General features: G+C 36.9%; 1 protein-coding gene across 16 annotated transcripts in view; it reads left to right on the top strand.

Moving 5' to 3' along the window:
- The window catches only part of DCAF6 (DDB1 and CUL4 associated factor 6), a 165804-nt gene that overhangs the window by 106933 nt on the left and 38813 nt on the right, over nucleotides 1–20058 (top strand). For 12 of the 16 annotated variants that reach the window (XR_013487378.1, XM_020974658.2, XM_078156510.1 and 9 more), the window contains one exon: nucleotides 14676–14793. The exons of the other annotated variants lie outside the window; for them this stretch is intronic. Coding sequence is in view for 11 of the 12 variants with exons in the window: in XM_020974658.2 (XP_020830317.1) it covers nucleotides 14676–14793 (118 nt within the window). In the remaining variant the exon portion in view is untranslated. The remainder of the gene's footprint in view (nucleotides 1–14675; nucleotides 14794–20058) is intronic. 16 annotated transcript variants of the gene reach the window in all.

Below are 20058 nucleotides of genomic sequence, written 5' to 3'. Positions count from 1 at the left end.
GTTCCAGTTTCATACAGCTCACATTAAAAGGGAGCTCGACTTTCACACGAAGGCAAAATCTGCTTCTGGTGATTTTTACACATTGATCCAAACTCTACCCTCATGGGCCACACAGAATTTACAAACGCAGTGCAACCTAGTAGGAAGAATGCTGGAGTGAAAACTAGAAGACCTGATTCTGGTGTTTGTGGTGCCAGTAATTGGTTGGATGAACGAAAGCAAACCATCATAATCTGTCTGGGCTTCATTCTGCTCATCTGTGAGGTGGAGAGATTGTACCAAATGACCTCACATTTCTTCCAGCTCCAAAGCTAGTATCTTCTGTTTTTAAAGATGGCTGTCACACTCCTCAGCAGTGCTTTTTAAAACTTTCCTAGGTTAAGCATTATGAATCCAGCCATCCATCTTCAGATGACGCAGTTTTGAGTGTCCTCCATATCCCGGTTGTTTTCTTCTTTTCCTTTACAAGGTTCCCCTAGAAGGTCTCCAAAGTAATCCTTCCATCAAATAATTTTCTTCTCTACTTATTTTATCCCCTAAAAAGATAACATATACTTCCTATTAAGTAGTTTTTCTTCTATGAAGAAGGGCAAAGTGTTATCTATGAAAGTTTTTGGAAAGATTTGGATGTGTCCATCAGAAAGTGATTTTAGTTTACAAGTGAATTTTTCTGTAGTTCATACCTGCTACTTTATATTCATAATTTTTATTGTTGTTGCTGCTGCTCTTGTTGGTTGTAATAATAATGGAAGCTGAAGATAATAATGTTGCACTTGCAACTTGCAGCAAGCTAGATGATAGAGTGGATAAAGCCCTAGGCCTAAAATCAGGAAGACCTATGTGCAGATCCAAGCTGAGGCACTCACAAACTGTGTGACCCTGGGCAAATCATGTTACCTTTGTCTGCCTTGGTTTCCTTAACTGTAAAATGAGGATAATAATAGTACCTGCTTCCCAGAGTTGTTTTGAGGAGCAAAGGAGATAATGTTTATAAAGTGCTTATATACAGTGCCTGGCACATGATTAGTGTATAACAAATGGATGATTCCTTCCTTTTGCTTATTTTGGAACTACTTCTTATTGGCAGTTATACATCTATTGTCACTTAATATTCCAGTTTTAAAGAAATATATAAAATCAAGAAAATTTGGGAAATGGAAAAAGATTTTTAAAATGTATCACTGGTAAAAACCTAGAAGATTCTTCACATGGGGAGAAGGAACCTTCCTTATCAATGAGTCTTGAAGAATTAAGTATGAGGTAATTCTGAGAATGAAGAATTTAAAATCTAGTCTAATTTCAGGAATTCTTTCCATTCTCAGGTTAAAAAGGATTATTGGGGGGGGGAGGCGCAGAGAGAAACCTAATCCTTCTAAATGTTTTATATACTTAAATTTTCCAAGCAAAACAGCAAAAAATATAAATGTCAGTTATCCATTTTAGTATCACATTTTCTTAGACATGAATAGATTTTCTTTGAAGTTAATAAGGAAGTCCATGAATACAGAAGGCATGTTATTAACTGAACAGAAATCAGTATATCCAATTTTTCCAATTTCTAAGGAATAACTTAAGTACTAAAAAAATGAGCTCAATGTATGTTAAGTATGTATTGAGTTAAGATTAAGAACTTAGTCATAAAACCTAAAACTTCCAATACTAATATAATTACCACATTGCATCAGTGTGTTTTATGTTGCTGTTAAATTCCTGTTCTATTGTGAATGTTCAATGGACCTGAGTTAATGTGGCAGTGAACACTTAAAATTTGATGATTTCTTATTCCTGTTTATTCATTCAACAAATATTTTATGGGTAGATATTATGAGCTTGGAAAATTTAAGTATATAAAACATTTAGAAGGATTAGGCTTCTCTCTGCGCCTCCCCCCCTCCCCAATAATCCTTTTTAACCTGAGAATGGAAAGAATTCCTGAAATCAGACTAGATTTTAAATTCTTCATTCTCAGAATTACCTCATACTTAATTCTTCAAGACTCATTGATAAGGAAGGTTCCTTCTCCCCATGTGAAGAATCTTCTAGGTTTTTACCAGTGATACATTTTAAAAATCTTTTTCCATTTCCCAGATTTTCTTGATTTTATTTAATAATTTTTATTGCCTCTATTCAGAGATGCGAAAGTAAGCATACTAGTCATTAGTTTATATTTTTGATTAAAAAATATGGTCTCTGATTTTTTTTTTGCCACATTCTTGGTATATTTTTCTTTCTTTGAGATACCTTGATCACTCAATCAGCAGTCACTTATTAAGCACCTGCTATGCCATATATTATGCCAAGCACCAGGATCACAAATACAAAAGTGAGGTGGTCTCTGCCATGAAGGAGCTTACATTCTAGTAAGGGGATACAATATGTTTATAGGTGTGTAAACAAGATACAGTCAAAAGAAAGATTTACACATTTTGGTAGAGAAGAGGGAGACTGGGGAATCAGGAAAGACCTCTTAAAGATGATGTATGAGCTGAGCTTTGAAAGGAGAGAGATTACAAACAGGGCATGGGTGAGGGAAGAGTATTTTCCAGACAGAAGGAATGGAGGTGGGAAATGGAATGTTGTGTGATTGGATGGATTGTAGAGAGGCCAGAAACCTGATACAGAGAGACCAGTTAGGAAGCTACTGGAGTAAGCCAGAAGAGGCTGTTGAGGGCCTGAACTAAGGTGGTGGCTGTGTAAGTGGAAAGAAGATCTTATGAGAGAGAGAGAGATGTCATGAAGGTAGAAATAGCAAGACTTGGAGATAGGTTAGAATTAGATATGTGGAGTGAGGGAGCGTGAGAGGTATTGAGGATGATTCTAAGATTTTGAACCTATGTGATTGGAAGAATGATGGTGATTTCAACAGAAACAGAAATTAGGAGAAAGGTAGATTTATGGTAATAACTTCAGTTTGGAACCTGTTGCGTTTACAATGCTTGTTGATATCGGAGTCTCTATATGTAGCAGTAGATGGGGAGATAAGGGACTAGAGCTCAAGAAAGAAATATAGGCCAAAAAACCTTAATTTTAAAATATTAGGGCTGGATATAGAGATTTGGGAGTCCTCCACATAGCAGTGATAATTGAACCAGTGGAAGCTGATGAGAGCATTGCCAGAGTGTAGAGAAAGAAAAGAAGGCCCAGAATGGAGCCTCACACACAGGAGGCAAGATGTGGATGGCAGTTTTGCAAAGGAGAACTAAGAAGAATTAGTTAGAGATGAAGAAAACCTTGACAGCAGTGTCACAAAAAAAAGGGGGGAGAAGGAGTCTTAAACACTGCAGAGAGGTCAAGAATGATGAGGACCAAGAAAATACCATTGAATTTATCAATGAAGAGATTGTTGGTGGCATGGAGAGAGTAATTTCTGTCAAATGGTAGAATTGGAAAACATATTACGTGAGTTTGAGAAATGAGTGGAGGTCAAAAATTGGAGACAACAATAGAAGTGTGGCTATGAAAGGGATGGGAGAGATGCAGTACTGTAGTATTAGGAGATACTATGATCAAGAGAAGGTTTCTGTTTTCTAACCTAGGGAAGACATCTCTATCTGATAATAGAGTTTGGATGGAAGTCAAAACATGGAAACTTTCAGTAGGAGGGTAAGTGGGTGAGACCAGGAGCATAAGTAGAGGGGTTAAGGATCAAATCAGATAATGTCCATCAAATACTTTGCAGACTTTAAAGTGCATTTTAAATAGCTGCTGTAGTTGCAGTTATGACTAAAACTCATCGTTGAGGAGGATAAATTCAAGAGGATCAAGATATGCCATTGGACAGAATTAGGCTGGAAAATTTAGTGGTTGAAGAAAAGAACCTTTTGAAGAATGGGAAGTAATTCAGAATCTTGTCGTATTTCATTTATCTTTCTTAGTCTTTTTCATTTCTGTAAAATCTTAATGATCTACATATATATCAAGGGTGTCCTTAATGAAAATAAGAGAAAGGACTAGATGAGTTTTCAGAGGTGATTTTCGAAAGCAGACTGTATCTTCACAGTTACACAGTTGCCTGAAATCAGTAGAAAATGAACACAAAATCCTGCTCTGTTTACTCTTTTATTACCCTTCCAAACAACATTTGGATCAGTAGAGCAAAATATCACTTTAAAGGCTCTCATCCATCAAGCAGTGTCTCATGAATGCTACGAGTATACATGATTCTTTGACAAATGTGACGTTTTTCAACATACCCTTCCCACTTACCTGCCAGCCTCCTGTTTTTGTCGAAGAAGGTATAAAAAGAGGAGAGAAATAGGGAAGAGAAAGGAATTTGGAGTGCCTTCAGGAAGCTGTGGCACTTTGAAGGATCTGAAGCTGCTTGCTGATAACAAATGAGACAGCACATCTTCTCAATGTTTCCAGAGAATCCAAATTGCAGATGATCCAAAGTGGGTAGCCCTGCTTGGCACTTACTCTGCACACTTCACAAGCATCCATCTCCCTCATCAGTGTGTATGTAGATACTACAGTTTACAGTACTTTTTTATCTGCTAAATCAGATCTAGTGTCAGAAAGCTCCTAGCAAAGGAAACAGCCTTGAGAAAGGGGAAGGATGAAGCAGGGGTTTTGGCAGAGCTCTGTATACAGTTTAAAAAAGGGCATTTTACCCAGTTCTGTTTTTATGCTTCTTATGTCAGAGGGAAGTGGGTCAGGAAGAAGAGGTTTGGCATGATATAAGCTCTAGGTATAAAGCTCTAGGTGACAAATAAAATGGCTGCTACATTTCAGCACATTCATGGCTGTGTAAAGTGAGAAAATGGGAGTAGCCACCGACAGAGCTTCAACCCCCTCTCTGGGATTAGAAGACTTCTCTGCTGCAGGACCTTTGGCCACAGGTGGGAAGCCCTGCTGTACTCTGCCCTCTGTCCAATCCAGTCTAACAAACCTGTTTTGAGAAGCTGCTGCATTCGAGGCCCTATGCTTGGCACAGCGAATACAAAGACAAAACAGAAAAACATGAGGGCAGCTAGGTGGCGCAGTGGTCAGAACACCGGCTGTGGACTCAGGAGGACCTGAGTTCAAATCCGGTTTCAGACCAGACACTTGACACTTACTAGCTGTGTGACCCTGAGCAAGTCACTTAACTCCAGTTGCCTTGCCAAAAAAAAGAAAAATAGTATCTCTGTCCTCAAGGATATTTTTACTGGGGCAGGGAGGTATGTTTTTTAGATTAGTAGGTATAGAATTATTTAAAGAGTGAGAGATAAACATAAATAATTCATTAAACTAAGAAAAAGGGGGCAGTGAGGTGGTGCAGTGGACAGAGCTCTGACCTTGGAATCAGGAGGACCTGAGTTCAAATGTGACCTCAGACACTTGACACTTAACTAGCTGGGTGACTTGGGGCAAGTCACTTAACCCCGATTGACCTCTTTTTTCAGTGCATCCCTCTTTCTCACCTCGTCATTTTATTTTTTAAAAATCATCCCATCATAGTCTCCTCACACCCATGCCCTCTGTCTATGTATACTCCTTCTAACTGCCCTAAAAATGATCAAGTTTTTAGGAGTTACAAGTATCATCTTCCCATGTAGGAATGTAAACAGTTTAACCTTACTGAATCCCTTATGATTTCTCTTTCCTGTTTACCTTTTTATGCTTCTCTCTGTCTCTGTCTCTGTCTCTCTCTGTCTCTTCTCTCTCTCTCTCTCTCTCTCTCTCTCTCTCTCTCTCTCTCTCTCTCTCTCGGCAGTTGGGGTTAAGTGACTTGCCCAGGGTCACACAGCTAGTAAGTGTCAAGTATTTGGTCTGAGGCCGGATTTGAACTCAGGTACTCCTGACTTCAGGGCCGGTGCTCTATCCACTGCGCCACCTAGCTGCCCCTCTTTTTATGCTTCTCTTGAGTCTTATATTTGAAAGTCAGATTTTGTATTGAGCTCTGATCTTTTCATCAGGAATGCTTGAAAGTCTTCTATTTCATTAAATATCCATTCTCCCCCTTCTCCCAACCAAAGAATTATACTAGATTTTGCTGGGTAGGTGATTCTTGGTTGTAATTCTAGCTTCTTTGCCCTCTAGAATATCACATTCTAAGCCCTCCAATCCATTAATCTAGAAGCTGCTAAATCTTGGTTTATCTTGACTGTGGCTCCACAGTATTCAAATTGTTTCTTTCTGGCTATTTGCAGTATTTTCTCCTTGACCTGGGAGCTCTAGAATTTGACTGTAATATTCCTGAGAGTTTTCATTTGGGATCTCTTTCAGGTGGTGATTGGTGGATTTTTCAGTTTCTATTTTACCCTCTGATTCTAGGATATCGGGACAGTTTTTCCTTGATAATTTCTTGAAATATAATGTCTTTGCTTTTTTTTTCTTATCATGGCTTTCAGGTGGTCTCAAATTCTTAAATTATCTCTCCTCATTTTATTTTTCAGGTGAATCATTTTTCTGTTGAGAGATTTCACATTTTCTTCTATTTGTTCATTTCGTATTTTGTCTTATTGTTTTTTGATATCTCATGGAGTCATTAGCTTCCACTTGCCTGGTTCTTATTTTTAAGGAATTATTTTCTTGAGTGAATTTTTGTGCCTGTTTCTTCCATTTGGCCAGTTCTGCTTTTTAAGGAGTTTTTCTCTTCGCGGATTTTTGTGCCTTTTTTACCAGGCTGTTCACCCTCTTTTCATGATTTGCTTGCATCACTGTCATTTTTCTCCCAGTTTTTTCCTCTGCCTCTCTTATTTGATTTTTTAAATCCCTTTGGAACTCTTCCAGGAATTCTTTTGGGGCATGTAACCAATTCACCTTTTTCTTTGAGGTTTTGCATGTAGCTGCTTTGATTTCATTGTCTTCCTCAGAGTTTGTGTGTTGATCTTCCCTCTCACCATAGTAACTTTCTATGGTCAGGTTCTTTTTTTATTATTTGCTCATTTTTCCAGCCTGTTTCTTCACTTTTAACTTTATGTTAAAATTGGACTTTGTTCCTGGGGTGGAGGGGGCACTTTCCCAAGCTTCAGACCTTTCTTGCTGCTGTTTTCAGAGCTAGTTCTGGGAGTCTGTAAGTTTTCAGTTCTTCCAAGGTAGTATGATCTAAGAAGAGGTGTGGTCACTGGTCTCTGAGCAACTACAAGCACTCTTTTCCACCCTGGAGCTGTGACCAGGTTCCCCACTTCCCTGGGGCAGCAAGCACTGATATGCTACTGTTCGTCATTACCCTGGTACTGCAACCTGGCCCTGCATATGAACAATGCAACAGAGTCTTGTACTCAGTGCCAGCAGGGGTCCTCTGTAACCACCTTCTGACCAGTTGTCTGACTCCTTTACCACCTGTGAGCTGAGAGTTCCTGAAGCTGCTGCCACTAATTCACATGCCCCCAAGGCATGCTATAGGCTAGGGGGTCAGGGACAGCCTGTGCTACACTGTGCTCCATTCTCACTCCAGTGAGACAGACCTTTCCTGTTAATCTTCTAAGTTGTCTTGGGCAGAAATGTTGTTTCACCCCAGCCTTTTGTTGGTTTTACTACACCAGAATTTGTTTTGAGGCCTTATTTTAAAGTTGTTTGGAGAGCTCAGGTGCATCCCTGCCTTTATGTTTCCATCTTGGCTCTGCCTCCTAAAGCTGGTTTTCTTCCAGTTCTTCAACCTCATTGATGCCCAGGCAGTCATACCTTACCGTGGTGGTTCTTAAAACAATATACTGTGACACACTGGTCTAGGTATGCAATGAACTGTGTAGAACTTAGACTGGTAATCTCATGTGCAAAAATGTCCTTTGACATATATGAAACATACTTAAAATCATGCATGCATGAATGAGTCTCTGACTCCTATTATTGTTATCAACATAAACATTGATTGTGCTGTTATTCTTCATGTCATAGAATAGTGTTGTGCCACGAGAAGAAAAAGATTGAGAACCTTGGATCAACACTCATCATTATGCTCCTTTTTTGATCCTGGATTCTGAAATTGCTCTTTGGTCATAACCTTCTGTTGTTCCATTTATACTGCTCAGCTTGGAAAAATTGGGCACCACCCCACTCTTCATCCATCCTGCCTTCACAAACTCACTTTATCCTCTGTGTTCCAGCAGCCATTTCCACCACCTAAGCATTCCATCTCCATGACTTTTCCTAGGTTGCGCCCCCTCCATGGGCTGGACTTCCTCTTCGCTTTTACCTCTTCCAGTCCTTAGAGGCCTTCCAGGCTGAGTGCAGGTGCTGCCACCTCCACAAATCTTGCTTGAATCCATCCAATCGTTAGTGCTTTCTCCCTCCTCAAATTATCTTGGATTTACTTTTCCACGTCCACGTCATTCCCACAGGACTCCTAGCCTCACTGCCCTCAGCATGTAAGTTTTATGAGAACAGGACAGTTTTATTTCTGTGTTCACCATCCTAGAACTTAGCAGCATGTTCTGCACATTTGTGTCCTGACCTGTTATTTCATTGGTGTAAGGGCCTTCCCAGTGAGGAAACTCCCTCTTCTAAGGCAGAGGAGCAACAGTTTTGCAATTTATGGTCTCAGAGAATTGCCTGTAGTTACTGAGAGGGTTACATGCAGGCAGCAGGCAGGACTTGTCTAAGGTGGACCTCAAACCCAGGTTTTCCTGACTCTGAGGCTGGCTTTCCACCCACCGTCCTGTGCTGCTTAGTGAGTGACTTTGCACCCAGCAGACGCTTAATAAATGTTTGTAAAATTGAGCTGAAAGGGACATGGAATTGAATTGATCAGTTGATTTTTAAATGGGATTTAAGTGATGAGAAGTCCCCCCACCCCACGCCAGATATCTGCCTTTCTAGGCTGCAGCCTTTCCATTAGTCACACTAATAGGATTCTTGACTACTCTGTTTTATTTGGCTTCTCTTCTAGTATTGCTTATTTATTTAAATAAGATAGTTAGCAATAATATTTGGGGGGGGAGGCAGGCGATCACTATTAAGCCAGTGAGAGCATTGTTTCCCATTGCCAAATGTGTTTTTTGACTGTCATGTATGTGATAGGTTTTCTGTCGGCTTCTGATGAAGATTCTCCCCTTAGTAGACGCATTCCCCACTAAGAATCAGCAATTGCCTTCAGATAGGTATGGAGATTCTGTAGTTCATAGCTAAAAATAAAGTTTACACAGGAGTCAGAAATTAAGACTTGAAAATAGAGAGAATTTCTTCTCATTTATCCTCACTAACCCCGGGAAATTTGTCCTTTGGAAGTGTCTACAACCTAGCTAATGTAGGGATCCAAAATCTTTGGAAACAATAGATTGAATAGACCTAAGTTCTCTACAATATTTCTATCTTGTATCTATTACCTTATTTTTTTATATTTTATTAGCATTAGTAGTTTATCCTAGTAGTAGTAGTGATAGTCCTAAAGATCAGGCCTGGCCATGTCATTCATCCCTGCTTAGTACACTTCAGGGGCTCCTGTTCTGTCTAAGGTCAAGTACAAACTCCCTTCACACCTTGCTCCAGCTCACCTCTCCAGGTTTATGGTTCATTACTGCCTTTCACACATTCTCTAGTCCAACCAAACTGGCCTACTTGCCATTCTTCATGAATGGCAGCCCATCTCCCACCTTTGTGCCTTTGCCTAGGCTGCCCTCCGTTGCTGGAGTGCACTTCCCTCCTCCTCTGGGTCTCTTAGAATATCTAGTTTTCTTCAAAGTGCAGCAAAAAGTTCTACATGAAGACTTTACTGATCTCCCAGTTGATAGCATCTCACTCTCTGATCACCCCAGATTTGCTTTGGATTATTTTGTGTGTATTTATTTTGTATATGCTGATATATACCTATCTCCCTCTGTGGAAGCTCTTTAATAGCAGGGGCTATTGGACTTTTGTTTTTATCTCCTAGCCTAGAGTCTAGTACATAGTGAATACTTAAGGACTGTTTGATAGGTGCAAGGCTGCAGAGTGCATTTGATTGAATTCTTTAAGCATGCATTAAATGCTTTGGCTACCTGCAAAGCAATGAGATGAGATAGAAATTGTAGATAAAATAAGTCTCATTGAACTTAGCCCTTAATGGGTTGTTATGTTACATGGTACAAAATAAAAATTTTAGAATGAGAATTATCTGGGAGATGCCTTTATATGTATTTTATACAGTATCTAACCTATGCTAGGCAATCAGTAAATGTGTAGTTCTGATCATAATGATGACCACACCACACTTTCTAAATGGGTTTACTACTGATTCGACAGATAAAATAGTCCTGTACTCAAAGGTGGGTAAATATTATACAAGATGATTCAGAAAAGAGGTTTTTTTCTTTCTATATCTTATAAAAAGGAATAATAGCTTGTTCCTTTGATTACTATGCTTGAGCTTATACTTTGGGCATGCTTTGGGATGTACATATACATTCCTAAGATATAAATGTTCGTGTCAACATTTAGATAATATTCAAAACTCTAAAGCAAAGTCATATACTCTGAGGGGCAACTTTGTTGTTAAGAAGACCAGTCTTCACATCCCACCTCGAAACACATAGTGGATGTATGACCCTGGACAATCACTTCACCTCTCTCTGTGCCTCAGGCAACTCTTGAATAATATAAGTTGTCAAAGAGTTGTATCAATATGTAGTGGTGCAAGGAGTTTTCCTCACTGGGATTTCTCTACAACAGTGAAATCACAGGTACATGTACACACACACACACACACACACACACACCACTGCTGTTGCTGCTTTGTTAATTTTTTGTTGGTTTTGGCATGTTTATGAGTGGTTTTTTTTCTGCCAAATTTAAAATGCATAAAGATTTGGAAAGGAAGGGACATTTCTATCAGATGTGCTTGAAAAGAGCTACTGGTGAGCTGGCCCTGATTTTGACGACATAAGATCACTTAACAATGTGTCAGTGAAGGATATGACAAAAATGCATTTTTGTTCCTTACGTTCTCCTTGTACTCAGGTATACTACAATATAAATCCTGTAATTAATCGTGTCATATATTAGTGGAGGAAGGAACAAGAGAACTAGGCAGTCAGAAAGAGTTATGTGAGACACACAGTGTTGTACATTCTTTAGCAGAGAAGGTGGGTCCTAAGTTTTCTCAAAATAGCGACTTCCTAACAAGTTTACTTAGACAGTATGGCATTGTTCATTGTGACTAATGAATTTTAGGAAGAATTTGGGAAGCCAGAATTCCTTTAGAGCAGGAGCTCTTAACTTGGGGTCTGTGTACTTTTTTGTAGACAAATAGCTGTATTTCAATATAATTGGTTTCCTTTTCAATCCTATATGTTTTATTTGATGCATTTAAAAGCATGATTTTGAGAAGGGTTTCATAGATTTCGCCAGACTGACCACCAAAGGCATTCATTGCACAAAATATGTTAAGAACCACTGCTTTAGAGGACAGCATCCTAAATAATAAGGGGACTCAAAACCGTGTATATGAGATTGGTCAGAGGAAATGGGGATGCTTAGCCTTAGATGTAGAAGACAGTTGTGGGACAGAGTAAATTGATTGCTTCCTTAAAGTATTGTAATGTTTGTCCAGTGGATAAGTTCTGCTCTGCCCTTATAATTCAAGTTGTACAATGTAAAATAAAAGAAACAGGTCACCTCACTAGGCAGCGAGTCTGTCACTGGAAATTTCCAAGCAGAGACTAAATGACTGCTTGTTGGGAGTGTGGTAGAGTTGGGGACTTCTCCATGGCCTCTGGGGTCTCTTTCAAAGATTTCATGATTCTGTGAATTGGGATATTTATTATTGAGTTGTCTCAATTAAGCTAATAACTCATTTAAGCCATTTTATTTCTTTAGGGACTTGCTAAGAAAATTATAGATGATTTTTTTTTCATTTTAGAAAATTAAGTCTCAGTGCTGCTGAATTATGTGACCTGAATTCTTCTCCCAGTGTTTTGTTTTGTTTTAAAGGTAGGGCAGATGAGTCTAGTGACTTAACAAAAGCTTTACCCAGGGAATTTTCAGTACATAAAACTTAAACCTCTGTTATATAAGATTTCTACCTATAGAAAATGTGTTTAGAAGAAACGAATACTGTTAAGGCACAGCCTGGGCTTGTTAAACAAGATGGTGTCGATAATCTTTGTGCTCAGGCTTAATGTTGATGAAAACTTTTCAGAGCTTTTTCATAAATATCGCAACTTGGAGAACAGTGATAGTAAGATGTATTTTTTTTCAAGAAGGGAGAAAATGGCAAAATAAGGAGAATTCTATTTTCTTTCATGTCTTCAAGTTAAAAGTTAGGCTTTCCTTAGAGCAGTGTGTATTTTCTCACAATCAAATGATGAATACTTTTTTTAAGAGACCTGACACAACTGTGAAGCATTGTCAGGCATAAAAAAATCAGTCCTAGCTAGCTGCCTTGACTACTTCTTGAGTCCTGGTTCTTAGCCCTACCCATTCTGAGAGGCTGAGGGTGGCAGCCAATGAAAATCTTAGGGAATGCAGCATGGGATCTATAATCAGAGAAGGATGCCTGAATTCTAGTGCCACACCACTCTGCCCCATCACTCTGTGATCCTTAGACATTTCACTTGTTCTTTCTGTGTGTTAGTTTCTTCACCCCTAAAATTGTAGGATTGCTCTACTGTATGATCTTGTATCTCTTACACCCAATGATAAGTTTCAGCAGAGCAAGCTAAACTAAATGGAAGAAGCTGAGCATGAGTAACTAAAATGTCTGTAACAAAAGTGTCTGTTCTGTGCTTGTGCTTTATGGTAATTCTTAAACTTCTGTGTGGTTCAGAGGGTCATTTTTTTAGCCATCTTCTAGATGTACGATTTCTGTTCAGTGCTTTTTAAAAATACCATAATCTTGATATTGTGTTCAACTATTAGGTCCATTAGTTTACGCAGAATGTTGTTTGACAAAGAACCTTTTCCAGGTCAGTAAATATAAGGCTGCTCCCTTGAAAGTAATAATGGAGTTTACTTTCTAGTTTTATCTATAGGACTTAGAAGTAGGAGACAAAATGGTGTCATTATTTGGAGACTAACCTGATAATTCACCCGCAGCAGCACTGATACCTGAAAAGCAGAAATGGGAAGAAAATGTTAAAATGTGTTTTTATTATTGTTTATTTTAATGAATTTGTCAAAGGCAATTTTCCCATTAATTAGTATCAGTATCTAAAAATATAGAGTTTTTTGGTTCTTGACTATTCTTCTGACCTTCCAGAGTTTGGATCATTTTTCATCTTCAACTATTCCATCTTTGGAGTTGTGATACTAAGCTCTTCATAGTCTAAAAGCTACAGTTTTAGGAGAGCTTGTTCATTAATGTCTTTTAAGTGTTTCAAGATCCTTAAGTAGAAAAAAAATCATGAGTTTGTTATCATGAGACAAAATATGGCCCACAATCGTGAAAACTAATTAATTTTGTTTTTTTTAAGAGAGAAGAAGTTTCTTGGTTTTATTACTGTATTAATCTTTGCAATGTTTGTTAACAATTATTACAAAGACAGACTTGCTGCAAGACATTTGTAAAAATGTATCAGATTTGATTGTTTATCCATCTGTGTTCCTAATGAAGTTCTATGTTTCTTAATACAATTCTTCATCATAAAAGGGATGTCTTGCAAACATGTTTTATTTTCTCTCTGAACATCTGCTTGCTCATTCCTTTTGGCTTTGAAGTGAAACAGATCAATTTCTAGTTTTAAGAAGAGTCAGCTTTAAATTGCTTTGAGGAAGAATTCCATGCCTTGATCTACTACTTAATGGTAATTTGATGAATTGTACACACACATAGTGTGTGTGTGTGTGTGTGTGTGTGTGTATTAGCGTATACATCGATAAAGAGATAATTTCTCTAAATATAGACATATGTGATATATATAGATATAGATATAGATATAAATAAAGAGGTAATTTCTTTATATAAATATAGAGATATATAAGTACACACACACACACACACACACACACACACACACACACAACCAATACACTTTATGCCAGGTCAGTCACATCACAGATATTTCCATAATATGAGGAACTATAATTCCTTGCGTAATCAAGTCTGTGAGTAGGCTAAATCACGAATGGGTTATATGTTTTTCATGTATCAAAAAAATACAATCTTAAGACAAATGGGAGTTTAGAAATGGTAGAATCCAGTAAATTTTGTTCCTTTTCTTCTTCAATAGCATACTAGTTTTAAAATCTTTTCTCAAATTCAAAACCTCTTAATTTGAAAGGACGGTCACAATAATTTTATAGTATTTGTTTGTTAGTAAAACTTTTTCAGTACCGTAACAGCTTCTTTCTAATGCTCTTGCATGTTTCTAGTTTACTAATTCTGATCAATTCAATGCCATAACCGCTATAATTAGTATATTGTTATACAATTGTTCTTATCTCAACTAAAGCATAAAAACATGTAGTTTATGAACAGAATTTATATTAAAGGACCAGCATCTTCTTCCATTGCCCATCAGTTTGTTTTGTTCAGTTCCTTAAGGTCCGAATGCTATGATCTGATGCATGTGACTCCCTTTTGAGTAGCTGGGAGTTTTATACCCATATCTAAAGGTAGAATTTGACCCAGAGCCGTTTCAAAATACCAGGAGTTATGTCTTTAGAATATTTCAACAATATCAATCTAATAGGACACCTCTTCCTGCACTTTCATTTGGGGCCATAAGAAATGTGAAAAGGTAGTGCCAAAATTTCCTAAATACAAACTCTTTAAGAAATGATATCTTTTCATTGAAGTTGAAGAAACCTCTTCCAACATTGTCACACACCGTTTTCAGATAACAGTAGTGAAAAGCTGAGCCCAAGACCAGGGGCAGGTGAGCCAGTTTTAAGTTTACACTACAGCACAGAAGGAACAACTACAAGCACAATAAAACTGGACTTCACGGACGAGTGGTAAGTGCAACTTTCACAAAAATGTTCTTTGTCGTTCTGAAGAATTGTTTCTAAAGCTGACTTTAAAATTGGTTTGGTTTGGTTTTCCATTATTACTGAGTAAGAACCTCATTTTCTAATGTTATCTGGGAAGTAGATATTGTAAGTAAAATTTCCAGGCATCTGCAGCTTACTATTTACATGCCAGAACATTTTCATGTTAACCATTTTTGATGGAAATCTTTTTCAGTCACCTAATCTTGATAAGGCATTTACCACTTAGAAACTGACAGTGGCTCTTTGTAGCCTACCAAGCAAAATGTAAGCGCCTCAACATGGTGGCTTTCATAGTATTGGCCCCAGTCCTTTTTTCAGAATTATCTCTCAATTTTCCAACCACAGTCAATATCACTTAACTCATTATTCCTTAAACATGTCCAGTAATTTCCTGCCATTATACCTTTGCTCATATTGTTCTCTCAACCTGGAATGCCTTCTCTTCCCGAATATATACTTGTCAAAGTCACACCTAGCTAAAATGCCACCTCCTTTATGAAGCTATATGGTATTCTTGCAATCAGATGATATTTTTCTTCCCATAACTACCCATTGTACTTTTTTTGGTACCTTTTTATGGAGCTTTTAATAGCTTGTCTTGTGCTATATAATTGTTTCTTTTGACCCTCATACCTGACAAGAAACTCCTTGAGGGCAGGAATCCTGTCTTATTCATATTTGTATACTTGACAGTGCCTGCCACAATGCCTTTCAAATAGTAAGCACTGAACACATTTACTTAATTAATTTAACTGTGTTGAATGTCAATGATTGTACTGTGATGTAATGAAGTTAATATGGCAGAGAAGCTTCTCTCGAAGGCTATGCTGGGGAGAAAATCTCTGGCAGGTCCTACCAAGTAGGAAGGCCTTCCAGTACTCTCAGACTATCTTCTAAAAAGAGAGAAAAGTTGAAGACTTCATCAATGAGAAGTAAATACCTTCACTGACAAATCCTTGAAATTTTGACATATTTAATGAAGGAATAATTCTGGTATTCAACTTTAAAGAAGGAAAGAAACTCCTAGATGTGATCAAAGAATGATTAGCAGTAATAGTATAACATTCCTTTAGTTGCTGCATCCATATGCAGCTATAAGGTCTCCACTTTAAATTTTTCAAACAGTATGTAATGATATAGATATTGAACATTTCTAGAAATCTATATTTCTCTACCTCCAAATTTTCTCTCTAGATTTTTAAGTCAGTGGTTTGGATAATGCAGGCAGGTCTAGCCAGAGCATCACTGCATCACTTAACTAGGCAGTCTGTTCAGATTTTCTACTATGTTGTGATGTAGCACCGGAAGATATTATTTCATTCTATGTCAGTGGCCTCTCCATGGGTTTTTTAAAGGTCTGATGCATGTGTGTGTACATGCATAAGCTCCTGTGATAAAAGATGTTAAAATCTAATATTAATGAAAAATTTTAAAATGACCCTTCTTAGATTATTATACTGTTTTTAAATGTGTTTAAGCTAGCAGGAAAATCTTGACCCTTGGTCTTTAAACCTAGATTGTAGCTCAGAACATTTTTGTTCTAGTTTCTTTTCTGTGCTTTTTGCCATCGTCTTTACCTTGGTGTCAGTTAATCAAAAGGGTTGGTTTCTTATAAAAGAATCATTTAACTTCTGCATCATGTGATCAAGATGAGGGGCTAGACATTTTAGTTGACCCTTATGACCTTTCAAAACTCTGCAACATGGGAGTTAGATAGCTGAATAAAATCCTTAATAGAGGATACCTAAGGGAAAAGAAAGGGAAAGATCTTTTTTCAGAGTTAGGAGAAGGTACTACTGATGAATGCTCTTGTGGAGGAAAAAAGATGTTCTGTAGGGGGAGATGGGGTCCTTGTTGTGGGTGTGGTTTGTAGGAATTTAGTGTGTAGAGAGAGACCATTCATGAAAAGGGGAGTCGGACATCCTGGGGACAGATGACACTTGTGGTCCCACGAAGGAGATTGCATGGCAAATGGGGGGCAAGGATTGACCATGGCAAGGGCAATGCTTAATAATAAACTGAAAATCAAGGATATAGGAAGATTCCTACTATGGGCCAATATCCTCCTTATTACCTTCAAGAATTGATATTTCTAAGAGTGAGGTGTAACAGAAAAAATGTGTAAGGGAATAAAATGTACAAAGCAATAACATAGAAACTTTTTAGCAGAGGGAACCCAAAATAGATACCTTCTAAGCTTTAAATACATGAGGAATATGGAGACTAAAGAAGGATCAAATTAGTATTAGGACCATGAATCTAACAATAAATGTCTAGAATAGATAGAAAGGGAAGGTAGATAATGAAGAGAGTAAGGGCAAGAAATCCTTCTTACAGAAAGGCACAGAAAATGAAAATTTAAGGGGAAGAGAAGAAGGGAGAAGGGGGGGGGATTTTATTTGACTCCAAAAAGAAAAGTGGCATTAAATAACTATAGATAAAAGGAAGAAAGAAAAAGGAGTTAATAAGTAAATTAAACAAATGTAGGGGAAAGGATGACAAATGGGGCTGAGGGAGAGGGATGACTTCAGGGTGAGAGGAAGACAGCCTGTGGGTATAGGGTTGCCTATATATTAAGCTAAAATAATTTGAAGAAACAAAATACTCTCTTTAAAGAGGAAGGGGGCAGGAGATCTTATTTTGAAGAAAAAAATATTAGAGACATGGAGAAGAATACAAATCTGATTCATCACTTTAACTGTGAATGCATTAAATAATCCAGTAAGATGAAAAAGAGTGGCGGATAGAATAACAAAATAAAATCTACAACCTGTTGCTTACAAGAAACACGCCTGTAAAACAAAGACACACAAACAAAGAGCAGGGGCAAATTTATTATTCATCAGGTGAATCCGAAAAAATCTGAGTTGCAATCATGCTGTCAGACACAGCAAAAACAAACATTTACAAAATGAAAAGGAATTAACAAGGAAACTACATTATGCCAAAATGAATCATAGACGACAAGCCAATATCAATATTAAGCTTATTTTGTCCAAATGCTTTAGCATTTAAATTCCTAAAAGAAAAATTAGCTGAACAACATAGGCAGTAATAATACAGTAGTGACAGGAGACTCAATATCCCTCTGTCAGTTTTGGATAAGTCTGACAGGAAGATAAAAGGGCAAAAATAGAATTGAACAATTTGCTGGAGAGTCTAGAATTAAAGTACTTATAGTGCCTTCTAAATGAAATTGTAAAAAAAAATGTTTTTCTCAACACCATGTTGCAAACAAGAGTAAAAAGGCAGAAATAGTAAACATATCGTTTATCAACCATAACAAAATAAAAATAGCAATCAGTTCAGGAAGTACAAATAAAAGACATGTACCCAAATGAAAACTTAAAAATGAAATCCTAAATAATGAGTAGGTCAAAGAACAAATCATAGAAACAATGTATCATTTGATGAAGGGGAATTACATGAAAAAACATACTGAAATATTTGTGATGCAGCTAAAGGAGTCCTCAAGGAAAAATCATATCCTTATAAACATATATCATCAGTATAGAAAAAAGAGGGAATTAATGAATTGAATGTGCATTTTTAAAAATTAGAAAGCCAACAAATAAGCAAACCTAAAATAAGCACAAAAGAGGAGATATTAAAAATTAGGCAAGAAAGATAAACTGGAAACAAAACCCTCTAGAATAATGATAAAACTAAAAGTTGATTCTCTGAAAAAGATAAAAAAATTGATAAACCTTTAACCAATCTGATTAAAAGGCAGAAAATCAAATCAACAAAATAGCAAATGAACAAGGTGAAATTACAACAAAACCAGACTTTAAAAAAAAATCATCAGAACTGTTAAAAAAAAAAAGTCCTGATCCTGGTAGATTCATGAGAAACTTCTATTAAACTTTTAAAAAAAAATTAGTAATAATTCTACCCAGCTTATTCTTTAAAAAAAGAAAACGTCCTACCAGACTTCTTTTATGAGACAATACATAGCCCTAAAACCTAAACCAGGAAAGGATAAGCACAGGAGAACCGTAGACCAATATGATTAGTGAATATCAACTCAGATATTTTTAAATACTTTCAGACTATAGAGGTGCATCATGACCAAGACGGATTTATGCCAAGAATGAATGCAAGGATGATTCAGCATTAGAAAAACAATCAACATGGTGATGTTAGAAATAAAAACATCCAAAACTACATAATTATCTCCATAGATACAGAAAAGGTCTTTGATAAAGTACAACACTTATTTATGTTGAAAATGCTACTAAATGTGAGGCTTTTGAGGGGGGGCCTCTTTTTAATATTATGAAAAATATTTCTAATACCAAAAGCAAGCACCATATGCAGTGGTTATATACTAGAACCTTTCCAAGTAATTACAGGAGGAAAGCAAAGATATCGACTCTTTATGGAACTCTTTGTGATTGAATTTATATAGATATTTTGTAGGCTTCGAAAATTGATCCTCAGATATTTTATGCATTTTGTAGTTATTTAGCATAGGATTACCCTTATTACTGTCTTGATAAAATAATAGAAATCCATTTGGAAAAAAATAAAATATCTAGACATTCAAGGAAATGATGAAAAGAGGTCGAGATTAAGGGGAAATAGCACTTCCAGACCTCGAACTGTAGTATAAAGCAGTAATTATCAAAACCATCTGATATTGGTTAAAATTGGAGAGGTAGATCAGTGGAACAGACTAGACTAGGGAGAATCAGAAACAATGGAATTTAATAACTCAGTGTTCAATAAACCAGAAAATAGGAGTTACTTAGGAAAAAACTCCTTATTTTCTTAAAAACTGCTGGGGAAACTGGAAAGCCATCTGGCAGAAATTAGGATTAGATCAACACCTTATACCATATTCCACATAAGAATGTACGACCTTAGTATTAAAAATCATGCTATAAAAAACTAGAAGAAAAGCAGATCTTGTACTTGTTAAGCTCTGAGTACAATAATTGATGCTCTAAATGATGACTCGGGTCACCAAGAAAAGGTTAAATTATATTGAACATACTTGAAGAAAGCAAAAAAAGTATTCAATGTTTTTAGAAAGATTCCATTAAAAACAAAAGTAATCAAAATTTTGACACTTAACAAGTAAACTTGCTATCTTCAAAATTCATTTATGTGTAACACCTTAGTAATAATAGCTACACAGGTGTTACTTTACTAATTGTGTAAGTGATGCCTTGAAATTATTTCCAAACTCATTTTCTTATATTCTTCATATTGAGTTGTTAACAT

Source organism: Phascolarctos cinereus, unplaced genomic scaffold (genome assembly GCF_003287225.1).
Source record: "Phascolarctos cinereus isolate Bilbo 61053 unplaced genomic scaffold, phaCin_HiC Scaffold_5;HRSCAF=322, whole genome shotgun sequence".
Taxonomy (NCBI): domain Eukaryota; kingdom Metazoa; phylum Chordata; class Mammalia; order Diprotodontia; family Phascolarctidae; genus Phascolarctos; species Phascolarctos cinereus.
Note: the sequence above shows the minus strand (reverse complement) of the source record. Positions and strands in the feature narration are given on the sequence as shown.